This window comes from Pipistrellus hanaki (assembly GCF_964339955.1).
Source record: "Pipistrellus hanaki genome assembly, chromosome: 6".
Classification (NCBI taxonomy): domain Eukaryota; kingdom Metazoa; phylum Chordata; class Mammalia; order Chiroptera; family Vespertilionidae; genus Pipistrellus; species Pipistrellus hanaki.
Window position 1 is genome coordinate 64765240 of NC_140508.1, and position 27381 is coordinate 64792620.

Below are 27381 nucleotides of genomic sequence, written 5' to 3' on the forward strand. Positions count from 1 at the left end.
GTTCATTGTTGATACTGAACAGTTATAATACCATTGCTATGTTATAGCATTTCATATTTTTCCTGGGCTTTGCAAGGATCTGAAATGTTGGATTTCATGTTTTTTCTTTTTCTAGGATCTGATCTAGAGTTGAGATGGACTTTCGGAAATCATTTAGCTTAATGAATTAACTTTATGGATGGGTTAACTAGAAGTTTAATTTTCTTAAAAGATGTATAGTGACCTAAAGCCTAGAACCTCAAATGCCCTTCCCACCCTGTGTCTTCTATCTATTGTGAATTTTTTCCTTCAAGTGGAATTTGGTCAATTTATGATGGTATATCACTGCAGTGCCACAATGTTGGTGTGTCAGCTGTGCTGTGTACCAATTCAGACTTTGTCAAATAGTCCAATGCAGGCAAGAAAGAAGTCATGGCAGGTTCATTTCCTTAGGAATACAGGTTTACATGTTTCTCTTTCATTTTATAGTTTTACTGAGCATACTGTTTCTGATGCTAACTAAGCAAATTAAATATGTTAATAATCTTGGTTTCTACCACAGTATGAAGCAGCATAACAAAAGACCTATTGTCATGTGTACTATTTAGAGTTGGGGTGGTGGTGCATGTACATGGGATTGTTTTTCCCCAAGGTTTCTGGCCTCAAGTAGAAAAACAAAGCATAGCAAATGAGATATTTAAAACTGCTTTGCTTCATACCATTTTTTGGGCTACATTTATACCTAGTAGCCTTTTTTGTTTTGTGTGTGTGTGTTTTTTGTTTTTTTTTAAATATATATATTTTATTGATTTTTTTACAGAGAGAAAGGGAGAGGATAGAGAGCTAGAAACATCGATGAGAGAGCAACATTGACCAGCCGCCTCCTGCACACCCCTGACCGGGGATGTGCCCACAACCAATATACATGCCTTGATCAGAATCGAACTTGGGACCTTTCAGTCTGCAGGCCGACGCTCTATCCACTGAGCCAAACCGGTTTGGGCTGTACCTAGTAGCCTTTTGTTTTAAGACCCTTTGATAAGAACATTTATTTGTATTGCCCTTAGATACTGAGTAAGTGAAACATGAAAATATGTTTTGTGGGGAAATCAAGCTAATAACTAGAACCAATATGTAAGAAACCTAATTCTGAAATTGGAGGGGAATCTTCCAGAGCTATGAACTAGGAAGAAACCACTCCCCCTGTCTTTCTCGTCTCTGCTGATATTCCCATCCCTGTAAGCTAGATAAAAGATCAGGGATTTCTCTCTCGCAGCATGGGTTGAAGGGATTGATGACGGAAAGGTAAGTGGGGTAATAAAAATAATTGAGCCTTGTCTAAAGGATAAGACTTCATCTTGCTTTTGTATCCGTTTTACCTACTTTCTCACTGACTCAAATGAGTGGATCAAAAAGTCTTACATGGCCAGTTTTTCCAAATGAGCTTCAGTCAGAGTTTATAAATTGCATTTGGTTAAGTTTCTTTAGTCTCTCAATCTCTCAACAATTGTAACCTTGATCTCCCCACTCCCCCAAGAAAATAGTTTTCTTGAGCGTCCTATATTTACTGATTTTCTAATGTTGTCGTTTAGTTTTATATCCCCTGTGTTTCCTGATCTAGAGACTTTATTATTGGGTTCAGCTGAATTTGCTTTGACAGTGTTTAAAAGTGTAATGTTGCTTTGCTGGCATAGCTTTGGCTGAGCATTGACCTATGAACCAAGAGGTCATGGTTCACTTTCCTGTCAGGGCACATGCCTGGGGTTGCAGGCGCCATCCCACTACAGAGCATGCAGGAGGCAGCTGATAGATGATTCTCATCATTGAGGATTCTATCTCCCACTCTCTGAAATCAAAAACTTTTTTTAATAGCCCTAGCCAGTTTGGCTTAGCTGTTAGAGCATTGGCCTGAGGACTGAAGGATTGCGGGTTGTATTCGGGTAAAGGGCACATATCTAGGTTGCAAGCTCAATCCCTGGCCTCAGTCCAGGCTCCCTGAACCTGCAACCAAGGTATGGGTCTTTCAAACTGCTACCCTTGTCTGGGCTGACGTTCCACCACTTGACACAAACCAGCCAGGGCAATATTACACTTTTATTTATTTTTACTTTTTGTTAATCCTCACCCAAGGATACTTTTTCCCCATTGATCCTTCTTTAGGATGGGGTGGGGGGCGGGGGAAGAGGAACATCTGTGTGAGAGAAATATCAGTTGGTTGCTTCATGTGTGTTCAGATCAGGGCCAGAGATTGAACTCTTAACCACTGAGACACACCGGCCAGGACATTTATTATAGACACAAAAAGTCTGTTGTTTATGGACTTGTAGAGCTCAGGCAAAATAAAGCATGGACTTGAAAAACATTTGAATTGGTTTCTGAGAATTTTAGAATAGCCAATTTTTTTTTTAATCTTTATTGTTCATATTATTACAAAGGTTCCTCATTTCTTTCCCCCCCTCCACCAGGTTCCCACCCCACCCTCTGCCCTTTCCCCACACCTTATTGTCCTCATCCATAGGTGCACAGTTTATGTTCAGTCTCTTTCCTCGTCCACCATTCCCCCTTTTCCCCCGAGAATTGTCAGTCCACTCCCCTTTCTCCATTAAAATTAAGGTGTTAGCTTTAAAACCTCTTTTTGGCAAGAGACCTTAAACTTTCAGAACTTTAAATTTTTCAGGTAGTAAATCAATTACTTAGCATTTTCTCAAATCAATAATACCTCCACATGCCCAAGGATACACTTCACACAAAAGACACTTCCAAATAGATCAACCTCATCCAGACCCCACACAAGGCACTCACAGAACAACACCCCAGCGCTACAATAACTCAACACATCCAAATCTAAGCCTTCATCACTTGATTCAGCAGACCCTCAACTTGCCCCAAAAGTTTCGATCCATGTCTGAGAAGCAGCCCTGGGGCATGGGCTGGCGAGGAGTGAGCTGTTCCGGCCCGGCTGCTCAGGGCCTGGCCTCTTGCTCCGGGCTGCTCCACAACCAGCTGCTCTGCGTCTGGCCGCTACTGCTTGGGGCCTGGTTGCTGCCGCTCCAGGCCTGGCTGCTGCCAACCCAGCTGCTGCTGCTCTGGGCCTGGTAGAATAGCCAATTCTTAAAATTGCTTGCCTTTAAAAAAATTTTTAAATGTGTTATTTCAGAGAGAGGAAGGGAGAGTGAAACCTCTCTCCAGATGCTGAGAGAGAATCTGGCTGGCTGCCTCCTGCACAATTCCTACTGGGGATTGAGCCCGAAACCTGGGCATGTGCCCTTGACCAGAATAGAACCCGGGACCCTTCAGTCTGCAGGCCAATGCTCTATCCATTGAGCCAAACCAGAGAGGGCTGCCTTTAAATTTTAACAATACCATTTGGAGGTAGTAAAGTGTCTCACATTTACAACATTATATATATATGGACTCACATGCAAACAGACATTTTAGCCATGAGAAAAACACTAAAAGAACATTGGGATTCAAATCTTGCCCTGGAGGCCTTTATAATTTATGTTTGTCATTGACAAGTCGGGACCCAAGTGATTTTCCCTCTTTTAAAATAAGAACCATTTTTAACACTTCAAAAAATTAGGTTGCCGAAACCTGTTTGGCTCAGTGGATAGAGCATCAGCCTATGGACTGAAAGGTCCTAGGTTCAATTCCAGGCAAGGGCATGTGCCCAGTAGGGGGTGTGCAAGAGGCAGCTGATTGATGTTTCTCATTGATGCTTCTGACTATTCCTCTCTTCTGTGAAAAATCAATTATATTTTTTTAAAAATTGGGTTGACACCTAAACCAGTATCCTCTTCAAAGGTGTGAAAAGCCAGTTAATGTTTTCTATTATGCCTATTGTATAATTTTTCTACATTTGGTGCACAAAAATTAATACAGCTGTATCAAGAATCCTCATTTCAGCCATCTGTTTTTCTAATATGTTCAGTGACTTCAGAAAGTAGAAATCAGAGAAACATAAATTATGAGAGAATTATCAACTGGCAGTCTTCTCCACCTCCCCTCCTGGGGACAGCCCAAAACCTGTGCCCTGACCCAGGATTGAACAGTGACCTGTTCATAGGTTGATGCTCAACCATTGAGCAACACTGGCCAGGCTCAGCCAACTTAGTGTCAATGAAGGGCAGATAGTCATGGGACTTATTGGCTTCTGATGAATGATTTCCCATGTTAATTTTGAGATCTGTAAAGTCTGAACAAACTTCCAGGAAAATGCATGCCTTATGTGTACTCCAGTCACCTAAGAATACACAGTCAGGGCCAGTAAGAGCTTCCCAATTGCAATGGGAACTGAAATCATGGATCCCTCAGGGTGCACTCATTCCAAGGTACCCTGCCCTTCCCAAGGCTCCTGTTGGCTTCGGGGTGTGCTGCGATACAGCACTGGACGACTGGATGCCCATCTCTGCCACTCCAGGTTCAGGGATCTGAACAACTTCCATCACCCCATCGGCTTTTCAGGAACAGCTTAAAAAATGGCATGGCCCTGCTACTTGAAGCAAGGAGGCCCAGAATTCCAAGAGAAAGCAAAGTTCACTGGATGTGTGAAAGGAACCTACTGGGGCACAATGGGCCCCTGCTGGTACCTTGTATCAGATCTGGGTTCATTGGGTGGTCTTTAAAATCCTGTGTTATGCCAAGTAAATTGATGAACTTGTAGAGAATTTTTAAAAATTTTATCTTAGAGGAGGGGGAAGAATTTGTTTTTCCACTTATGCATTCATTGGCTGATTATTTTTTTATTTCAGAGAGAGTAAAGAGAAATAGAAACAACAATGTGAAAGATAATCATTGATCAGCTGCCTCCTGCATGCTCTCTAGTGGGGACTGTGCCCTTACTGGGAATCGAAATGTGACCTGGTTCACAAGTTGATGCTCAACACTGAGCCACAATCAATCATTGGTTGATTCTTGTATGTGCCCTGATGGGATCAAACCCACAACCTTGGGGTTTTGGAACAATGCTCCAACCAACTAAGCTACCTGGCGGGGCCCCTGTAGAGAATCTTTGTGTTTATTATTTGAGCCAAACTGATGACATATGCCTGGTAGCAAGATCTCAAATGCACTCAAATTTCATCGAATTTTGATAGGGATAGCAAAGCTATCTTTTAGCTGTTTGCATATTTTTGCTTATGTAGCAAAGCATTTTAAAAAATATTTTTATTGCTTTTAGAATGGAAGGGAGAGGGAGAGAGAAACATCAGTGATGAGAGAATCATTGATCGTTTGATTTGTAAGAACTCTCCATATTAGAAATTGCAACCCATTGTCCTGTATGTTGCAAATATTTCCCCTGGCTTCTTTATTTTCTTAGGTTTTCAGTTGTGCATCTAGTCCCATGGGGATGTCCTTGGGATTGTGGTTTTTTCTATTAGGTCTGATCAAATAATTGAATCAGTACTCCCCTGGGAACTGACCTTTATCCCAGTTTATAACCAATATGATATTTCATTTCACTTAGACACATTCCATTTGCTAAAACCATATTCCATTTGCTAAGACCATTATCCTTCCCCTCTGGACCTTCCCAGGTTCTGGATCCTAATTCTCCACCCAAAAAAAGCCCACCTAGAGTCCTTTAAAATCCCTGAATCCCCGTCCCTGGGTACTGGTGTCATTTTGGGGCTCAGCCCATCTGGTCTCCTGATAACCTAATCTATACATACAAAAGCCTAAGTGACAGTTAAAACCGGTTGACTAAACTACTGGTAGACCGGTCACTATGATGGTGCAGTGACCATGAGGGGGCAGATGCTCAACACAGGAGCTGTCCCCTGGTGACCAGTGCGTTCCCACAGCCAACCTCTTGCGGTCCCTCCCCTGCTGGCTGGCCCAGATCGGCCCCATCACCAGCCACGCTGAAGGACTCCACCCATACACAAATTTGAGCACCAGACCTCTTGTGCACTTAAAATTCTTCACCCCTTTGGCCTTGTGTGACCCTAACACCAACTTTCCAGTGATCACATCTGGTGCTTAGTGGGAAAACCCTATAGTGGTTTGATATGGACCAGTCCTCTTGGTGTTTTACTTAGGTGGAGCCCAGGAATTTGTATTTTTCAAATGTATTTTTATTGATTTCAGAGAGGATGGTAGAGGGAGAGATAGAAACATCAATGATGAGAATCATTGATAGGCTGCCTCCTGTATGCCCCCTATTGGGATCCAGCCTGCAACCCAAGCATGAGCCCTTGGCCTAAATCAAACCTGGGACCCTTCAGTCCGCAGGCCAACGCTCTATCCACTGAGCCAAACCGGTTTCGGCAGAATTTGCTTTTAATAAGCACAGATGTGGCTCTCATAACTGTGGTTCTTAGTACTGGCATTGAGTACAGAGCAAGATATTTCAACCTCAGCACTTTGATATTTGAGATATGATAATTCTTAGTTGGGGGAGGCTGTCCTGGATACTTTAGGATGTTTAGCAACATCCCTGGCCTCTATATACAATATTAAATGCAGTAGTACCCTACCCCTACCATGTAAAAAATGGACATTGCCAAAATGCCCCTTGGAGGGTCAAATCACCCTCAATTGAGAATCATTTTTTCATTGAAGATACTTTGCAGTATGACCCACACACCAGAGGCTAGAACCTGACTACTTTTGTCTTCCCCACAGAACATCGCTAAGTGACCAAGCTTAGCAAAAATAGTTTGGTGGCAGTCAGAGAGATAATTCAGTGATATCTCAGTAAGAATTTTTCAACACGAGGGTTTACTGTATACTTTATGAAGAGCAATTAGTGAAAGGGCCCTAAAATCTTAAACAGGCAAGCCAACGGTAGAATACCTCGGAAATTAAAGTGTGTAACTTCTGAAACCTGGCCAAGTTATTTGTCACTTTCATCTCCAAGGCTTATCGGTAGTTGTATGTAATTCTTTTGAGGTTGTGTAGCATCATGCCAACAACATGGGATGTAGTGTTGGACCTCACTGGAATCTCAGCTCAGTCAGTTGGCTTAGATTTGGAACTGAGCAAGTAGCTTTAAATTCTAGTTTCCTCATCTGCGCAAGATCATTATGGATTACATGAGATATTGTTAGTAAAGGGCCTAGCATTTAGAATATTAAGTCGTAGCTATAATTTTTTTTTCAAATAGTGTCACCAGATTCTTTGTGTGTCACCAAAGAGGAATGCTTCTTAGTACATTTGGCAAATCTGCGCCCAGTCGGTTGTGAGAATTGTCCATTCGTTGAGAAAAGGAAGAGAACATGACAGTCGAGTAGCCACTACAACTTCACACAACCTCAGACAACCGCACTAGCACGCTGGCTCCTGCAGTACTGAGAGTTACCGCGTGACATTCGCAGTTGTTATCGCGAGAGTAAAACCAGACGCCCAGGGCGGAGTCGCAGTGCCGGTGCGCAAGCGCAGTTTTGCCAACGCCCCATTCTTCCTACGCACGCGCGTCTTGGTGACGTCCAGAAGTCCAGGGAAGGCCGCCTACGAAAGCAAGTCTGCATTTCCTCCCGCTTCCGTGGCCGATTCCAATATCACTTCCGGCCCCTTACTTCCGGTTCTTTTCCCCGCCCCCTTTTTTCCCCTTCCGACAGAAAAGTCGGCGGTGCGGTCAGTGAGGATCTTCAGTTCCGGTCGGGGCTGGCCTCCCCTGAGGCCGGGAAGTTCTCTGGCCGCGCGGTCCGAGGGCGGCCCCCCTCACTTGCACCATGGTGAGTAGGGGGGCGGAGTGGAGGGAGAGTGAGCCGGCGGGCCGCGAGGATGCCCGGCACCATCGCAGGCGGCATCACTGCGGGCCTCAGGCTCCTAGGCTGTAACTTGGGAGTTCTCTTCTTGGCGCTCTTTAGCTGTCAGAATTTGGAGGGGGAAACTGGAATGTCGAGAACCGCCATCTCCCCATGGTGTTTTAATCTGGACGAAGCGCTTTGCATTACAGATAGGGGAAAGGAAGGAACAGAGAGGCACAAGGACCGGCCCCGATTCAGGGTGTCGGGTTGTTTGTCCCCAAGTCACACTGCGGTTGTGACCATGTGTTCCTAGATTATTTGACTTAATGTCCGTGCTTCCCCGTAAGATGTAAACTTCCCGAGGGTAGACGGTCTTTTCACCATTGCTTCTTTAATGTCCAACACATTATCTGACACGTTGTAGGTGTCCAGTAACGCATGAATGAATGCCGTACTGTCATTGCATTAGGGTGTGATCTCTGGCCTGGTTAGTGGGCTTCATTCAAGAAGTGCTCACGATGGGTAAATATGAGAGTGCTGGTATAAAAGTGTGCTCATGCGTGTTGGTTACAATAGTATTTTCATTAAATGAGGCCTCCATAAGAAGCACTCCATGCCATAGTAAGGTTGTAATATAGAATAATTACCACATAAGGGCATATTGGAAGTCCTTGTAATTGATGATCACAAGAGCCTGAGAAGAAAGAAACCAGCTGGCTAGAAGCAGCCCTTTCTGTAGGAGGATATGCTCCAAATTTACTGTTGCATTCTGCCCTGATGCTCTTCCTTTCTGAACTCGGGTGAGCATTGGGAATCTCCTAGGACCTGGATATTTATGTTTTCAGGAGTTTTGGGGTATTTTATATAACTGTCACCTTCACACTTTCAAATTTGTGGGTTCATCACACTGGATACATTCCCTTATCACTGATCACTTATAATTGATGCATTGTTCTGGAGGACGTTCCTGTGAGTTCTATGGAAGAACCATGGCAGAATTCCTAGCACCTGGCATGGTGTGTTAAGCATGAAGTAAGCAATGAGAAACACTGAATTAAATATTTAGGAACTATAGGCTTTACTGGAATACATAAGACCCAGACAGCCTCAGCCTTCAACAGGATGGCTTCCCCTCCGAGAGCCTCTGTTTTTTTTGTTTGTTTGTTTGTTTTAAAATATATTTTATTGATTTTTTTACAGAGAGGAAGAGAGAGGGATAGAGAGTTAGAAACATTGATGAAAGAGAAATATCGATCAGCTGCCTCTTGCACACCCCCTACTGCAGATGTGCCTGCAACCAGAGTACATGCCCTTGACTGGAATCGAACCCAGGACCTTTCAGTCTGCAAGCCAACTCTCTGTCCACTGAGCCAAACCGAGTTTGGCTGAGAACCTCTGTTTTATTCCTTAGTAGATATTGTGCTCATTTATCCTGCAAGCATTTGCCAAGTTTGTTTCTGTGTCCAGTGAAAAGAAGGGTCAGAAAAGAGTTTTAAGTGAGCACACTTTTGCTGAGTATCTATAAACTGCATAACTGATGTCTTCATGTATTTATCTCATCAAGTCATCATGACATTTCTATGAGAGAAGAGGTACACGCTACTGTTGTAAAGTTGTCTTAGAGAGACTACTTCTTAGGGATGGTAAGTTGAAGAGCCTAGAATAAAATTCAGTTACATGACTCAGCAAGAATTCTTTCTTCTTATATCCAGAAAACATCTTCCCTGCCTGACATTGTGTTTTTCAGGGATAATTGACTTGGCACTTATGTGACAATACTTACATAAAACTCACTTTGTAAAAGTCAGTCTTCCTCAAATAGCATTGCCAGGGAACAGACAATTGTGATGCTGGATAGAAAGTGCCAAGGAAGGGATACCCAGACAAAGGGTAGCAGTTTAGCTGGGAAGAAAGGGGTCATGAAAGAACTTTCTGGGGTAATGATGACAAAGGTAAAGGTTGGAGGATGACTAGGAGTAAATCAGATCCAAGGGGTTGGGGAGCAGACAAAGATTTTAGATAGAGGGAGCAGATTAGGTAAAGTCACAGGATTTGGATATCTTTTAATATATATCTTTTAATACGTTTTTATTGATTTTAGGAAGGGAGAGGGATAGAGAGAAGGAAATATTCATAGGAGAGAACAGTCCTTGGTTGCCTCCTGCATGCCCCCTAATGGGGATCGAACCTGCAACCTGGGTATGTGTCCTGACCAGGAATGGAACTTGTAATCTCTTGGTTCGAAGCTCAAACCACTGAGCCACACTGGTGGCACATAATATATATTTTTTATTTTGAGAGTATGTTTACTAAAGCTGCGAGCAAGGAAGAGCTTAAGATAGAAGAAGCAACAGGAGAGAGCCTAGGCAGGGTTGCTTTGGGTCTCTAGAAATGTTACAGGAGAAAAATGAGCCTAGGCTGCTTTGGCTTACTGGAAAGTCAAAGAAAAGGAGCCTTGGAGACAGGTTCCGGAGTTAGCCCAGGATGAGCTGTTGCTGCCCATTGCTCCTCTGGCTGAAAGTCATTTTAAAATGGGTATTTTTCTTCCCTTCTCTCTCCTTTTAGGCCCGAAATGCAGAAAAGGCCATGTAAGTATCAACTTGATTTTGTCTGTAAATTTTATGTAACAATTATTACCACAGAGCTCTTTTTGTATTTAGTCCTTTAAAAATATATATATATATATATATATACACATATTTTATAATATATATATATATTTTATTGATTTTGTACAGAGAGGAAGGGAGAGAGATAGAGAGTCAGAAACATTGATGAGAGAGAGTCATCGATCAGCCGCCTCTTGCACACCCCCTACTGGGGATATGCCTGCAACCAAGGTAATGCCCTTGACCGGAATCGAACCCGGGACCCTTCAGTCCCCAAGCCAACGCTCTATCCATTGAGCCAAACCGGTTTCGGCTGTATTTAGTCCTTTTGATATATGAGCCTTTTGGTACATGTTTCTTTCTCTACACATTTTAAAATAGTATTGCTATATTTTCCCATTTGTTTTCTGACAGCTCCTAGAACTTTTACCAGATGGACATTCATTCATCTGGGGATGGTGCATGGGCTGTGAGAGTGGCAGCGGGGGCACCCCAGGATATTAGTCTTTCACATCTGGATGTGCTGCTCACCACAGTGCTCTGATGAATATGTTCATGAGCAGATTTACCCTATTCAGGAACTTGGGTGATAAGAGTCTTTGAGCAAGATCTAATGGAGTCTTCTCTCTTTCTGGTAGGACGGCCTTAGCAAGATTTCGCCAAGCTCAATTGGAAGAGGGAAAAGTGAAGGTTGGTGTAAATTTTCCTCATAAGTTGTAAATACCATGAACAATGTGGTAAAATTCCCTCCTCAGCAGTCTTCAAACTCCAAATCTTCCTATTTCTTGATTGTACTTGCTGACACACTTATGAATCTATACACCTAAATTCCAGCTGTATCTCTCTGTTTCTGGGCATTGTGATGATCTGGCTGCTTGTCCTTCTGTCTCTTTTGTATAGTGATCATTGAGTTCTGATATTATCCCAGCTCTAGGTAGTGGAAATGCTGTGGGGAACAGCTCTAACCTGAAACCAATAAGTGACCTCAAACTCACAGAGACTCAGCCAGGTTAGGGATAAAATGTATCATTCTTTGAATTATTTTATTTTTTTTCTTTAGTTTTTTTGTATTAGTTTCAGGTGTACAGCATAGTGGTTAGATAATCATACACTTTACAAAGTGTTCCCCCTAATATTTCTTGTTTCACCTGCCCCATACATAGTTATTACAGTATTGACTACATTCCCTATGCTGTATTTTACATCCCCTTGACTATTTTGTAACTACCAATTTGTACTTCTTACTCCCTTTACCTTTTTCACCCCTGTCTCCCAACCTACCCCTTGCCCTTCTGGCAGTCATCAGTCTGTTCTCTATATTTATGAGTCTCTTTCTGTTTTGTTTGTTCATTTATATTGTTCTTCAGATTTCACATATAAGTGAAATCACATGGTGTTTGTCTTTCTCTGACTGACTTATTTTACATAGCATAATACACTCTAGGTCCATCTACGCTATCATAAATGGTAAGATTTCATTTATTTAAATAATATTTTTATTGATTTTAGAGATAAAGGAAGGGAAAGGGAAAGAGAGAGAGAGAAACATTAATGTAAGAGAAAGCATCTATCAGCTGCTTTCTACATGCACCCCAATAGGGGATTGAGCCTGAAACCTAGACATGCACTCTGACTGAGAATCGAACTGGCGACCTTTTTTCAGTGGACCTGACAATGCTTGACAAACTGAGCCACACTGGTCAAGAGTGTTGTTCTTTATGGTTGAGTAATATTCTATTGTATATATGTACCACAATATTTAAAAATATATTTTTATTGATTTTAGAGAGGAAGGGAGAGAGAGATAGAAACATCAATGATAAGCCAAAACCGGTTTGGCTCAGTGGTAGAGTGTCGGTCTGCGGACTGAAAGGTCCCAGGTTCGATTCCGGTCAGGGGCATGTACGTTGGTTGCAGGCACATCCCCAGTAGGGGGTGTGCAAGAGGCAGCTGGTCGATGTTTCTCTCTCATCGACGTTTCTAGCTCTCTATCTCTCTCCCTTCCTCTCTGTAAAAAATCAATAAAAGTATATTAAAAAAAAATAAACATCAATGATAAGAGAGAATCATGGATCAGCTGTCTCCTACACGCCCCACACAGGATCCAGCCTGAACCTGGGCATGTGCCCTGACTGGGAATCGAATCCTGACCGCTTGGTTCACGGGCCAAGGCTCAACTACTGAGCCACTCTGGCCAGGCTATTATTGGACTTTTAAGTTGTTTCCATTGGCTTGCTGTATTAAATACAATACAATGCAATGAATGTTTTTGCTAATATAGTTGTTTCCTAAATAGAGAATCTAGAGTAGGTTTAAGGCTTGATGAAGATCTGCAATTGGAACTTCGGAAGTGTTTAAATCATTAGACATCTTAGACTTCAGGCCTAAATCAGTTGAATGGTGAATGAAACTTGTAACTTCATACAATATAGTGGCAACGTGTATAATTTGCTTCCTTTTAGGAACGAAGACCCTTCCTTGCCTCAGAATGTACTGAATTACCCAAAGCTGAGAAGTGGAGACGACAGGTACATTCAGAATATGATCTTAGTAGAAGTAACAAGTCTCAAATTGCTTATTGTCTAAATGACTCTTAAACCAAAATTCTGAGTTTTTTAATAACCAGTTTTTAATTATATTTTCCTGTGCTTTTAGACCAGTGTTTTTCAACCTTTTTTGGGCAAAGGCACACTTGTTTCATGAAAAAAGTCACGAGGCACACCACCATTAGAAAATGTTAAAAAATTTAACTCTGTGCCTATATTGACTATATATAAAGTAATTCTCTTGAATAGGAATCAAATAAACACAAAGAAAGTATTTTATAATTACTTTATTATGAAATATTAAGTAAACAAAATAGTGAAAAATTATAAAATTCTTGTCTTGTCTGCACCTACAGCACACCAGGCAACACTAGTGTGCCGCGGAACAGCGGTTGAAAAACTGTTTAGACATATCCAAAAGTTGTAAGAATTTACTGGCTTTTTTCCCCACAGATCATTGGAGAGATCTCTAAAAAAGTGGCTCAAATTCAGAATGGTAAGTTAGTCTATCTACTTAAAGTGCTTGATTTTAAAATACACAATTAGACTTGGGGACTTCTAATCTACCTTTTTATTGATTTACTGATTCTAGAGAGAGAGAAGTGGATAGAGAAAGAGAATATTTGTTCTAGATCTGTGAAATATGCCTTTGGTATATTTATTTATTTATTTATTTACTTACTTACTTACTACCGTAGAGGCCCTGTGCTTGAATCCGATGGAGGTCCATTGGGCCGGCTGGTGGGGGGGCGGGGACACTGGTGGTTGAGGGGGGCCGATGGGGCTGATCTTGGCTGCTGCAGTACGCATCATAGTGACTGACCAATCGTTCTGGTTGCTGGGGTTTTACTGGTAAATATATAGAGAGAGATTTATTTATTTTTTGTTAATTCTCACACGAGGATATTTTTCCAGTTATCTTTTTCTTCTTTTTTTTTAATTATTATTTTTTAATGATGCTTTGTTCTCTCTTTTTTTTTTCCATTAATCCTCAACAGAGGATTTTTAAAAAATATATATTTTATTGATTTTATACAGAGAGGAAGAGAGAGGGATAGAGAGTTAGAAACATCGATGAGAGAGAGTCATCTATCAGCTGCCTCTTGCACACCCCTATTGGGGATGTGCCCGCAACCAAGGTACATGCCCTTGACTGGAATCGAACCCAGGACCCTTCAGTCCGGAAGGCTGACACTCTATCCACTGAGCCAAACCGGTCTGAGCTCCAGAGGATATTTTTCCATTGAGTTTTAGGGAGAGTGGAAGAGAGAGAAACATCAATGTGAGAGAGAGATATTTTTTTTTTATTTTTTATTTTATTTTATATTTTTTATTGATGTTTTACAGAGAGGAAGGGAGAGAAATAGAGAGCTAGAAACGTCGATGAGAGAGAAACATCGACCAGCTGCCTCTTGCACACCCCCTATTGGGGATGTGCCCGCAACCAATGTACATGCCCCTGACCGGAATCGAACCTGGGACCTTTCAGTCCGCAGACCCACGCTCTACCACTGAGCCAAACCGGTTTCGGCGAGAGAGACATATTGATTGGTTGCCTCCTGCACAAGCCCCGACCAGGGCCCAGACCAGGGTGGAGCCTTTAACCAAGGTATGTGCTCTCGACCAGAATCGAACCTGGGAGGGACTCTTTGGTCCACAGGCGAACTCTATCCACTGAGCCAAACCAGCTAGGGCCCAATAATCTTTTAGAGAGCCTGGTTAAAAAAGGAAAAGTCAGAGATCAATGTGAGAGAAACACATTGATTAGTTGCCTCTTGCATGCACCCCAACCCAGGGCCCTGGGCCGGAGAGGAGCCTGTAACCAAGGTATGTGCTTGTGACTGGAATCAAAATTGGGACCCTTTGGTCTGCAGATTGACGCTCTATCCACTGAGCAAAACTGGCTAGGACTGTCTTTGGTATTTTAATATATTTTATTGATTTTTTTACAGAGAGGAAGAGAGAGGGATAGAGAGCTAGAAATGTTGATGAGAGAGAAACATCGACCAGCTGCCTCTTGGACACTCCCTACCGGGGATGTGCCCGCAACCAAGGTACATGCCCTTGACCGGAATCGAACCCGGGACCTTTCAGTCCGCAGGCCGACGCTCTACCACTGAGCCAAACCGGTTTCGGCTGTCTTTGGTATTTTAATAGAGATTGTGTTGAAGCTATAGATTGCTTTGTGTTGTATGGATATTTTAATTATGCTAATTCTTCCAATCCATGGACATGGCATATGCTTCCATTTGTTTGTTTTTTCCTTTATTTCTTTTTCAATGCCCTGTTGTTTTAAAAAATATATATTTTATTGATTTTTCACAGAGAGAAAGGGAGAGGGATAGAGAACTAGAAACATCGATGAGAGAGAAAAATCGATCAGCTGCCTCCTGCACATCCCCCACTGGGGATGTGCCCTCAACCAAGGTACATGCCCTTGACCAGAATTGAACCTGGGACCTTTCAGTCCACAGATTGACGCTCTATCCACTGAGCCAAACCGGTTTTGGCTGTTCTGTTATTTTTAGAGTACAGGAGCTTTACCTTCTTGGTTAAGTTTATTCTTGGGAATCTTTTTTTTGTTGTTTTGCAGTGGTAAATGGGATTTTTTAATTTCTCTTTCTGAGAGTTCATTATTGGTGCATAAAAAATGCTATTAATTTCTAAATGTTAATTTTGTATCCTGCTACAATACTTTGCCAAATTCATTTATTAAATATAGTATTTTTTTGGTGGAGTATTTTGGGTTTTCTGTGTACAATATCCTGACATGGAATGTCAGTTTTACTTCCTTCTTTCCAATTTGGATGACTTTTTCTTCTTGTCTGATTTCTTTTCTTTTCTTTTCTTTCTTTCTTTTTTTTTTTTTTTTTTTTTTTTATCTCATTGGTAAACCATTTATCATTTAATAACATGCTATTTAACCTCCATGAGTATGAATATTTTTAGTGCTTTTGTTTTTGATTTCTATTTTCATGCCATTGTGATCTGAGAAGATGCTTGATATGATTTCAGTCTTAAACTTATAAAGACTTATTTGGTGTTCTAACATGTGGTCCGTTTTGAGAATGTTCCATGTGCACTTGAGGAGAATGTATATTCTGCAGTTTGGGGATGAAATGTTCTGTAAATATCAATTAAATACATCTGATCTAGTATGTTGTTTAAGGTTATTGTTTACTTGTTGATTTTTTGTTCGGAAGATCTATCCAGTTATATCAGTGGGGTGTTAAAGTCTCCAAATATGACTGTTTTGTTGTGGCATTTATTTTTATGGGCATGACACTGAGTGGTGTTTTGAAGATATGATATGAAAGTTTTTGTTTTCTAGCTGGTTTAGGTGAATTCCGAATTCGTGACCTGAATGATGAAATTAACAAACTGCTAAGAGAGAAAGGACACTGGGAGGTCCGGATAAAGGAGCTGGGTGGTCCTGATTATCTAGTAAGTAAGCAATAGCCACTGTGGCTGTTTGGGATGAGCTTGTAAGATTTTGGGCAGGCTGGATAGGGCCTGTCTAGGAGCCTGCAGCTCCCAGCCTGTGCCTGCTAGAGGGAAAGCACTCAAGACATGAAATAAGCCTTGAAAAACTGCCTGTGGATCCTAGCCGGTTTGGCTCAGTGGACAGAGCATCAGCCTATGGACTGGAAGGGTCCCTGGTTCTATTCTGGTCAAGGGCTGTGGGCTCGATCCTCAGTAGGGGGAGTGCAGGAGGCAGCCGATCAATGATTTTCTCATCTGTGATGTTTCTATCTGTCTCCCTCTCCCTTCCTCTCTGAAATCAATTAAGAAATATATATATATATATTTTATTTTTAATATATATATATATATTTTATTGATTTTTCACAGAGAGGAAGAGAGAGGAATAGAGAGTTAGAAACATCAATGAGAGAGAATCATCGACCAGCTGCCTCTTGCACACCCCCTACTGGGGATGTGCTCGCAACCAAGGTACATGCCCTTGACCGGAATCGAACCCGGGACCTTTCAGTCCACAGGCCGACGCTCTATCCACTGAGCCAAACCGGTCCTGGCAGAAATAAATATATATATATATATATATTTTAAAAAGGTACCTGTTGAATGTGGACAGGAAACCTATGAAAAGTATAGGTCGGATCATTTTTAAAGACTCCACAGAACATGGCTCAGATCAGATAGGATACCTACATATACCAGTCAGATGTTCCTGAGTAAGCCCCTTGATTTCTCTGGGCCTTTTTTAAAATGACCTTGGCCCTGCCCAACCTGCATGGCTCAGTGTTTGAGCATCAACCCATGAACCAGGTCACAGTTCCATTCCCGGTCAGGGCATGTGCCCAGGTTGTGGGCTCAATCCCCAGTGCAGGGAGTGCAGCCGATCAGTGATTCTCTCTTGTCATACATACTGAGCCCCAGTGTGGCGGGTGGCAGCTGACTCTGCCACCGAGATTAGAGTATCAATTTTGTGTACACATAAGAATGTTTAAGATGGTAAATTATTTTTTCCTCACCCAAGGATATGTGAAGGTGGGGAGAGGGAGGGATGAGAGAGAGAGAGAGAGAGAAACATTGATGTTTGAGAGAGAATCACATTGATCGGTTGCCATATATGCCCCACTGGGAATTAAAATGCTAATCTTTCAGTCCATGGGATAACACTACAACCAATTGAGCCACTTTGACCAGGGCGATGGTAAATTTTATGTTACCATATTTTCCGGCGTAGAAGACGACTCTTATGTATATTTTTCCATAATAAAAAGAAAAAAATAATACATTGTCATCAAGGTCAGAAAAGTATAAAGAAGCAGAGCAGCTTTTAGTTATCTATGCAATACTTGAATATTTCCTTTTTTTGTAATCCTGCTTTTTTTCTTTGATCATCTGAGGATATCTATAATAATAAAAACATAATATGCTAATTAGACTGGACGTCCTTCTGGATGAAGCCAGGGCTGTGAGGGAAGCCCTGGTCCCAGGTGCCAAAAGGAAGCTAGTGCCAGCCGCCAGGGGAAGGAAGGCCTACTCTTGCATGAATTTCGTGCACCGGTGGGGTCCCTCGGCCTGGCCTGCAGGGATCAGTGGACCTCCATGCCACAGCAGCCTGGCCTCACCTGCCAACTCATTGAGCTCCAGCCCACTGTCTGCATCGATCTCTGATAGCAGGAAGTAGTGTGGGAAGCGGCAGGTGGCCAGGGAGGAGCCTGAGCCCAGACTGGGGGCCGCACTGCTCCCTTTCATCCTGGCCCCACTGCACCTGCTGCCGCTGCTTGCGCTCACAGTGAGTGTCTGTAGGAGAGGCTTGCGCTGCTGCAGCTGTGCTCGCCAGCAGTGAGCCTGGTGTCTGGTGCTCATCCATCAGATGAACAGTGCTCCTGCTGTAGGAGCACACTGACCACCAGGGGGCAGCTCCTGCATTGAGCATCTGCCCCTGGTCATCTGCGCATCATAGCCACTGGCTAGTCATCCAGTCACCCGGTCACTTAGGCTTTTATATAAATAGATATACTTTTTTTATTTAGAGAGAGGAAGGAGGCAGGGAAAGAGAGAACTATCCATGTGAGAAAGAAATAATATTTGGTTGCCTCCTGTACCTAGCCTGACCAGGGACTGAGCCGACAACCTAAGTTTGTGCCCTGACTGGGAATTGAACCCCCCCATATTTCAGTATATGGATGGACACTCAACCAACTTTTAGGTATTTAGATGGATTTTTAAAGGATAAAAAGGTACCTACATATTTTTTTTTGTGTGTGTACATAAATATTTTCTCTTTTTCTTTGCCATTAAGAAAGTTGGCCCTAAAATGCTTGATCATGAAGGCAAAGAAGTCCCAGGAAATCGAGGTTACAAATACTTTGGAGCAGCAAAAGATTTGCCTGGTGTTAGGGAGCTATTTGAAAAAGAACGTAAGTAATTAACATTTGTGTGGGTTTTGACCTCAAAAAATTTTTAAACTTTACAAATAGAATTTTACAACATTTATCACCATTGAAGTAAGTTTGAATTCTAAACAGATTCTTGGACGGGGGACTCATATCCATTAGGTCATTTAACTTTCAATACCTGTCTCATCCCTAGTGGCTTTGCCGGAACTGCTATCTTCACCACGAATCTCTATGAGTTTTACCAGCTCAAACTTGGGCTTCTTCAGCATTTTTACTTCTCTAACAAAGACATCATGGAGCAGACAAATAGATTGCAAGACTTTTCTATGTCTTTTCCAATGCTGTCTGGGATCAATTTATTGACTACTACTTTCAGGTCATTTGCATCCCTTGGGTCATGATTTTCATCATTTTCCAGATTTGGCAGACTGTTGTTATTGAGCCTAAGAAGTCTTTCGAACCTGATTGCTGTGTTTTGTTTTGTTTTTAGTAAAACCAACACAGAATAGATGAATTAAATAACTGTTGGTAGTCTTGATATCAACATGAGCTTTAATCATGGGTTACTATTTTTTGAATATGGAATACATTTTGTTACAGGTTAAGATCCATGTCATGAAAATTGGGCATTTTTTGCTCTGAATATCCTTAGTAATTAGCTTGAATTTTCTAAATACAACTTCATCATTCTCAGATAAGTTAGGCTCACTTCAAAAACACAACCCTTAACATCAGGTGCAATTTTGGTTTCTTGAGTCCTTGTGGCTAGTATTTTTCTAATATTTCTTATATAGAACATAACTGATGCTTTCACATCATACTAATCTTCTTAGAAAACAGATCAACCACTTTCCCCTTGGCTCCCTTTTTGCCACTTTCTGATGCCGCTCAGAGAACCAAAAATACTAACCTTGAATTTATTGGTAATCATCATAACAGTAGACATGCTATTTGCTTCTCTATATTACTTCTTAGCTGCACAACACCCCTGTAGTATCAGAATTATTGTTCCTAGGATTTTTTTTTTTTGTTTGGGTTTTTTTAAATTTTTAATATATTGATTTTTTTACAGAGAGGAAGAGAGAGGGATAGAGAGTTAGAAACATCGATGAGAGAGAATCATCGATCAGCTGCCTCTTGCAACCAAGGTACATGCCCTTGACCAGAATTGAACCTGGGACCCTTCAGTCCACAGGCTAATGCTGTATCCACTGAGCCAAACCAGTTTCGGCTGTTCCTAGGTTTTTAAACAAGAACCTTTAAGCACTAAGAAATGAAGTTACAGGCCCAGGATACACAATTGGGGCTGAAAAGTACCTAGAAATGACTAGTGCCAAATTCCACACTCTGCACATAGTAGTCTTTTAATCTGAATGAGGAGCTCCTCTCTTTGAAATTTCCCAGAATTATTGGGGCAGGATTTTAATTGAATTGGATTCATATTTTACTTACCTATTATTTGAAAACAACTGACAAGTAAAACCTTGTGCCTAACCACAGTAGGTAAAGAGAAAAGTCAAGCTGCTCTGTCAATCCAAGTGAGGCACCCTTCTTTTTATTTTATTTATTATTATTATTTTTTTTTTTATTAAGCCTTGATTGCTGTTGGTATCACTGAAGGTACCCTTATTTCTCCTGTCCTTTCCTCCATGGCCCTGGGAAACTTCTGTCAAACCTTGGCCTTTCAAAATGGAAACCGCTGGTCTGGAGTTTTCGTGCCCAGGCATACTTTGGAGCTATTACAGGTTCAGTTCCAGACGACAGCAATAAAGCAAATATCACAATAAAGAGAGTTATGAATGTATTGGTTTCCCAGTGTATATAAAGTTGTTTACACTATACTGTAGTCATATTAAGTTCGCAGTAATAGCATTATGGTAACAAATAATGTACACACCTTAATTTAAAAATATTTTATTGCTAAAAAATGTTAACCATCACCTGACCCTTTAGTAAGTAAGCATCTTTTTGCTGATGGAAGGTCTTTCCTTGATGTTTATGGCTGATGACTCATTAGGTTGGTAGTTCCTAAAGATTGAGTGGCTGTGGCAATTTCTTAATAAGACAACAGTGACCTTTGCCCCATTGTTCCACTTGTGGCTCTTTGGTCCATGGGCCAATGCTTATTTATCCAATGAGCCAAACTGGCAAGGGCAGGATAAGTTCTTTTTAAATGGACTAATTGGGTCAAAGATTTCAACACTGCTGGATAGTACCACTTTATATAATCCAATTACTAGTGTAGAGAAGTGTCTTTCATATTTTCATGAACACACATACTATTATATACCTCTGTAACAATGTGTAGGGAGAAGGCTTGAGTGTGATAATGATGGGAAATTCACCTAAGTTGGTACTCTTTCTTTTAGCTCTTCCTCCTCCAAGAAAGACACGTGCTGAGCTCATGAAGGCAATTGATTTTGAATACTACGGTTACCTAGATGAAGATGATGGTGTTATTGTGCCTTTGGAACAGGAATATGAAAAGAAATGTAGGTCTACAGGCATTTCGTTTTATTATATTTGGCATCTGGTTTCTTTCTCTCTTTTGAAACTGTTTTTTTTTTTTTTTTTTTTTTAATAATGCTTTATGCCAGAAGGGAGTTTTCTTTGTTGCTAATGATCTTCAGAGAAAATGATCTGCTAATGCCCTAACTCCGAGTAACTATGAGGCAGTTAGCATGGTGTTGGGCCAGAAGGAGCATGTTGGAGAAGCTACAGAGCGTCATCTCATCTGCTCCCTGTCCACCAGGATTCCTTCCCAGACTAACCTTTCTTGAAATCATGAAGTATTGCTTACTTAAGGAGGTTTAGATCTGCTTTAAACACAAGCAATGGGATATCAATGTAGAGCAAAATGGCTCTCCCTTTCTGAGAGCTTCCTCTAAGACAGTGTTTCCCAAAATGTGGTACGTGTACCCCCAGGGGTATGGGAAGAGTTTGGTGGGGGTACGTGTTGCACCGTGCTTAGCTGCGCCTAATACATCCATTTTTTTTTTTTTTGATGAGGGGTACTCAGCGTTACGAAAATTGTAGAAGGGGTACACATATGTCAAAAGTTTGGGAAACATTGCGCTAAGACAAGCAACATGCTGAGCCTTTTATGGACATTTTAAAAAATATATATATATATTTTATTGAAATTTTATGGAGAGGAGGAAGGGAGAGAGATAGGGGGCCAGAAACATTGACGAGAGAGAAACATCGACCAGCTGCCTCCTGCACACCCCCCACTGGGGATGTGCCCGCCACCAATGTACATGCCCCTGACCGGAATCGAACCTGGACCCTTCAGTCCGAAGACAGACGCTCCACCACTGAGCCAAACCAGCCTCGGCTATGGACATTCTTTTGAAGCCTCATGACAACTCTGTGAAGAGGAAGTGCTACTCCCTAGGAGCTGCACTGAATTAGGGCTTTAGAAGCAGGTAGTCAGGAGTTGGAGCCCTTTGCCAACATGCTGTATGACAGCGTCTCTTTTCACATGGCATGACAGGAGGCCACCGAGGTTGGTGAACTGAGGAGGACCTGAGGATGGTCCTCAGGTTCCCTAAAAAGCTGCCTTGTAGTGACTTAAGTCAGAGCTGTGTGGGACCAGACTGCCCCTCACATCTGATTCCCTCCCGCCAGGGCAGAATGAAAGGTGACCCTTTTCTGAGGGAACATCTTGGCTTTGCCCTGCATGATGTTTAAAGCTTATTTTGAAACCAAAGTAACACCTGCTGTCTCTTGTCTTCAGTCAGAGCCCAATTAGTGGAAAAGTGGAAAGCAGAGAGAGAGGCTCGGCTGGCAAGAGGAGAAAAGGAAGAGGAGGAGGAAGAGGAGGAAGAAATCAACATCTATGCTGTCACCGAGGAGGAGGTACTGGTGGGCAGTGAGGATCCCCCTGGCACTCACTTACCTTCTGCTCTGAGTTGTGAAGCCTGGACCTTTTGGGAAGGGTGTCGGTGCAGGTCAAGTTTAGCCACTGCTTTCTGCTTTGCTTGGGGCCTCCTGGTAGGAGCTACAAAGTGATCTGCAGTTGTGGCTGCTTGAAGGCATTGGGAGAGGTGTGCTGCGAACCGAGGCCAACTGCCCCTGATGTTGGGTTTTGGACCCTTTGCTGGACACTGTGGTACGAGCTGAGGCCAGCTGCCAGTTGTGCTAGGCTTATGGCTACTTATTTGAAGCTACATTTCAAGCTGTGACTGGCGCCACTTCTGCTAGCCTTGGGGACTCCTGATGGGAGTTATGGTGCAAGTTGTTGAGACCAGTTGCTGCATATACTCAGTCTGGGGCTACTTACCAAGGGATACAAGGCATGCTGAGGCAGCCACTGCTTGTTTGGGGTTTATTCATCGTTCAGTGATTTTAAGAAAGTGTTTATGTGGAACAGCTGCTAGAAGAGGCTCAGGCCGGGTGATTGAGTTGAGTGGGGCGGGATCTCAGGGAATCACCAGGGTCGGGAGAACCACGTTAGCCAGGCTGAATGGGAGGAGGGCTCAACAAAGAAACAATGCTGCCTGCCAACATTTCTGTCCTGGAGAGAACTGCCCCGACTCCTGCCCCTCCAGTGCTTGTCCTGAAGCTTGTCAGTTTAGTTCTTCCCCATATGTATCTCGCACTTTGAAAGCTGTTACCACAGTGCTGGAGCCCAGAGTGAGTGAGTTTGTGAGTAAGTCCATTTCCGGGCCCCTCAAGAGGAGTACCTCGGTCTCCAGCATTACTCCGTCTCACTTGAATGCATTCTCTGCTTGTTTCTACAGCCAAATGTTATGGGGATTCCTCTTCCTGGCACTAGTGCTCTGAGTTGGGAAGCCTGGCATGGGGGTGGGGCCCCTTGTTCCTCACTGGGGACATCCTCAGTGGAGCTATCACTCTTGATTCTTTTTAAAAAAATATATATATTTTTTTATTGATTTCAGAGAGGAAGTGAGAGGGAAAGACAGAAACATCAATGATGAGAGAGAATTATTGATCGGCTGCCTCCTGCACGCCCACTACTGGGGATTGAGTCCACAATTCAGGCACGTGCACTTGACTGGAATTGAACTGGGGACCTTTCAGTCAGCAGGCCGATACTCTATCCATTGAGCCACACCAGCTAGGGCTCTCTTGATTCTTAATTGCCACACTGTGGGTATGAGACCTGCTGGTTCAGCATCTCTATGCCTCCTACCTGTCTTCTTTTTAAAAATATTTTTAAGTGAGCGTCTAGTTTTTTTTTTAGTTTTTTTAAATTATATTTTTATTGATTTCAGAGAGGAAGAGAGAAAGAGAGAAACATCAACGATGAGAGGGAATCATTAATTGGTTGCCTCCTGCACGTTGGACTGAGCTCACAATCCAGGCATATGCCCTTGACCAGAATCGAACCTGGGACCCTTGGGTTTCCAGCTGACGCTCTATCCACTGAGCCAAACTGGTTAGAGCTCTCCTACCTGTCTTGACATGACGACTTCTGTATAGCTTAGTTATAGGACTTCTAGTTCAGTTGGTCTCCAGGTGGTTCTCATGACAGTCTATAATTTAGTTGGAATTTTGATGTGGTGGTGGGAGGAGGACAATACAGCATTTACCTACTCTATCATTTTGACCGGACTTTAAATTTAATTTTTTTAAAATAGGTAATGAATTTATAAAAGTCAAGAACAAAACGCATATAAAGATAGTCAGCAAAGATTGTCTTTTGCAATTCTGCCCTCCATCTACCTAGTTCTTGCTGCTGTCACTAGTTTCTATCCTTATTTTCTTTCCCACATATATATACACAGTGTTTTGTGGATTCGTGCATTGGTGGGGTCCCTCAGCCCGGCCTGTGCCCTCTCACAATCAGGGACCCCTCGGGGGGTGTCAGACTACTGGTTTCCACCTGAAACTGGCAGTCTGACATCCCCTGAGGGATGTAGTAGTGTATGAAGCAGCAGGTGGCTGGGGAGGAGCCCAAACCTGGGCTCTCTGGCCCAGCGCCGTTCCGCCCATCCCAGCCCCGTTATGCCTGCTGCAGCCACTGCACAGCACTGCTGCTCTGAGCCCAGTGTCTGGTGCCCCTCAGTCAGCTGAGTGACGCTCCTGCTATGGGAGCCCACTGACCACCAGAGGGCAGCTCCTGCATTGAGCGTCTGCCCCCTGGTTATCAGTGTGTGTCACAGCGACAGGTGGACCGGTTGCTTAGGGTTTTATATATATAAATAGATGATGTCTTGGCTGTGTTTCTGTATGAGTACAGAACTTCCTAACCCCTTCTTCTCCTTTAAACAGCTGCAGAGTAGTGCATTTTATAGCACTGCCAATATTTGTATCATGGTCTCCTACTCACAGACTCTTGGTTGTTCTCTGTTTGTAGTCTGATGAGGAAGGCAGCCAGGAGAAAGGAGGTGAAGACGAGCAGCAGAAGTTCATCGCCCATGTCCCTGTGCCATCACAGCAAGAGGTAGGGTGAGCCGCGTTGGAGGTGTAGTTTCCCAAGTGCCAGGGGCCTCGCCTCTAAAGGAGACTCCATTGAGTGCTTCACGGGGTTCTTTTCCCATCTGTCCATATGAGCAGCTCTGACTCCTGGCCACATGACGCTGCTCACTGTGCTTATAATAACGGGTGGGATCTAGAGAAGCAGGATTTCATCTGCTTCAGAGGAAACTGATAAACATTCTATTGTTCACGTGCTTCCAGTGGGAAAGAAAGGGACCTTCAAGACACTCTGGCTATTGAGCTTCTCAGTGGCCTCCTTCACAGGGACTCCCTCCTGGCTGGGTTCCAGCAGGACACAGAGGTCCTCACTGAAGAGTGTTGCATGACTCTCTTACTCTTCTTATTCACAGATCGAGGAGGCACTTGTGCGAAGGAAGAAGATGGAACTCCTCCAGAAGTATGCAAGTGAGACCCTGCAGGCCCAGAGCGAAGAGGCCAAAAGACTCATGGGATATTAGGGCTGAGTGAGGGTGCTCCGTGTGGTCTGGAAACCTGTTGGGAGCTCCTCAGCCCCAGCTGGCCCTTGCATTAACCTACAGGGCTCTGCTGTCCTGGGACTGCGGACTGGCAGGCTAGTGTGGCAAGGCTTCCTGCTACTTCTTACCATTCATTCTTTACCTTTTCTTACCTCAACTATTGGTCTGGGGGAGGAGCCTGTCCTATCCCTCCCTTGCAGGCTGCCTATCAGTTTAGCTGTCACCTTTATACAAATGTTTTTCTACTGTATGAACCCACTTATTTTTATATTGAATGTGTAAAACAGGCTGCGACTGGCTGCCCATAAGTATTTTATTTAACCTTTAACTGCCATTTGGTGGGGAGGGTGATTAATTAGTGGCCAGCACTTAAAAAATGAAGTTTTTCCTAACAAGACATTATTTGTAACTCCTCTTGAAAAATGAAATGTGTCAATCCTGAGCCCACATCCCATGTGTCAGCAGCCAGCCAGAGCTGTACCTTTTGGGCCTGGCATAGTTTTCTGTGGCCTGCTCAGCTTGCCTCATTTCTTCCTGCCCAGGTGGCAGGAAATTGAATTTGCTATTTCTGTTTTATGACTGGTTCTGTAGAGAGCTATTTTTTTTTAATTAAAATATATTTTTTTAAATTAAATTTATTGGGGTGACATTGGTTAATAGAATCATATAGGTTTCAGGTATAGATGCCTATGATACAAGATCTCTGTGTTGTACTGCGTACCCACAAACCAAAGTCAGTCTTCCATCACCATATATTAGGCCACTTGAGAGCTATTTTTATTAAAGATTTTTCTATGAAGGGGAAACCTCCCTGTCTGCAGCTTGTTGTTCCCTGGTCTCCCTGTAGCAAGGTGATGGTTGCATTAAGCTGAGGTCAGTGGGCAGAGCCAACCTTCCTGTGCCCCCTAAGTGGCCTGGGTGAAACGCGGGGATGCCCAGGAAGCACCCGTTGGATCTAAACCTGCCACCTGAGCTGGGGTTTTTTCTTTCCAATGAGAGAACTGACAGCAGAGGCTGCAGCCTCTAGGGCAGTGTAGGCGGCCTCCCCTTGCACAGAGGGGTCCTGGGCGTGTCTGAGTCAGGGTCAGGGTCAGGGCCAGGAGATTGGTTCTTCAGGTGAGTCTTGGCTTCTCTGAAAGAAGTGCTGGTGTACCCCAACCCCCCACCCAAGCCGCTGGGCAAATGTGTGCAGGGTGCAGGGAGGGGCTGAGGTAGGAGCTCTGGGAGTGGAGGCCTTGGGGGCAGAGCAAGGGTCAGATTCAGCTCTGGGACCCAGCACCCAGCCTGGGCCGTTTCAGGTGCACATTCAGTGGGGGTTTTGAACAAGCCCCTCTGGGTCCCTGGCCTCGGTCTCCCTGCCTTAAAGTCCAGGACTGGACTGTGAGTTCCACCCGGGGTCTGGGTAGTCCCTGCTCTGGGCAGAGAAAAGGAAGGACTTGGCCAACATCAGAGCCTCTGGGATGGGTGTGCAGAGCCTGATCAGACGTGGATTTTTCTTTCCAGGGGCACAATGGGTTTGGGCTGCCTTGTATTCACTGAGAGCAGGAAATGCAGACCATGGTGTTTCTTCTCCATGGAAAAGGTGGTTGGCAAGTGCCTGGAGTGTGGCCCACCTGGAATTCCCAGGCCTCTGGGCCTCCCTCATTCAGTCAGCGGAACTCAGCAGCCGTTTGTCACCTGGGACAGACAGGACAGGAGGCCCTGCTCCAGTCCTTCCATTCACAGAGTTCCTCCCAGCCCAGGATTCATCAGTCTGT

At 43.3% G+C, this 27381-nt stretch overlaps 1 protein-coding gene, 1 long non-coding RNA gene and 1 pseudogene across 3 annotated transcripts; 1 reads left to right on the plus strand and 2 right to left on the minus strand.

Moving 5' to 3' along the window:
- The first annotated feature begins 7395 nt into the window (after nt 1-7395).
- ISY1 (ISY1 splicing factor homolog) lies at nt 7396-26258 on the plus strand. Its single transcript, XM_084886945.1, has 11 exons — nt 7396-7658; nt 10239-10261; nt 10921-10972; nt 12745-12810; nt 13282-13324; nt 16160-16272; nt 18605-18722; nt 21071-21193; nt 22441-22562; nt 25027-25113; nt 25499-26258. The coding sequence occupies exons 1-11, from the start codon at nt 7656-7658 to the stop codon at nt 25604-25606; spliced, it is 858 nt and encodes a 285-aa protein (XP_084743071.1). The 5' UTR covers nt 7396-7655; the 3' UTR covers nt 25607-26258.
- On the minus strand, nt 18731-20814 carry LOC311624733 (small ribosomal subunit protein eS1-like; annotated as a pseudogene). The gene is made up of 2 exons: nt 20796-20814; nt 18731-19579 (listed from the first exon to the last, which is right to left on the minus strand). The product of its transcript is annotated as a small ribosomal subunit protein eS1-like (transcript).
- Nucleotides 23577-25017, minus strand: LOC311624101. Its single transcript, XR_014795253.1, has 2 exons — nt 24777-25017; nt 23577-24739 (listed from the first exon to the last, which is right to left on the minus strand). It is a non-coding gene; the product is annotated as an uncharacterized lncRNA (long non-coding RNA).
- Nucleotides 26259-27381: the final 1123 nt, after the last annotated feature.

Coding starts and splice junctions, on each gene's coding strand:
- ISY1 (XM_084886945.1), top strand. Junction 10,262..10,920: donor CGAAATGCAGAAAAGGCCAT/GTAAGTATCAAC, acceptor TCTTTCTGGTAG/GACGGCCTTAGCAAGATTTC. Junction 22,563..25,026: donor ATGCTGTCACCGAGGAGGAG/GTACTGGTGGGC, acceptor CTCTGTTTGTAG/TCTGATGAGGAAGGCAGCCA.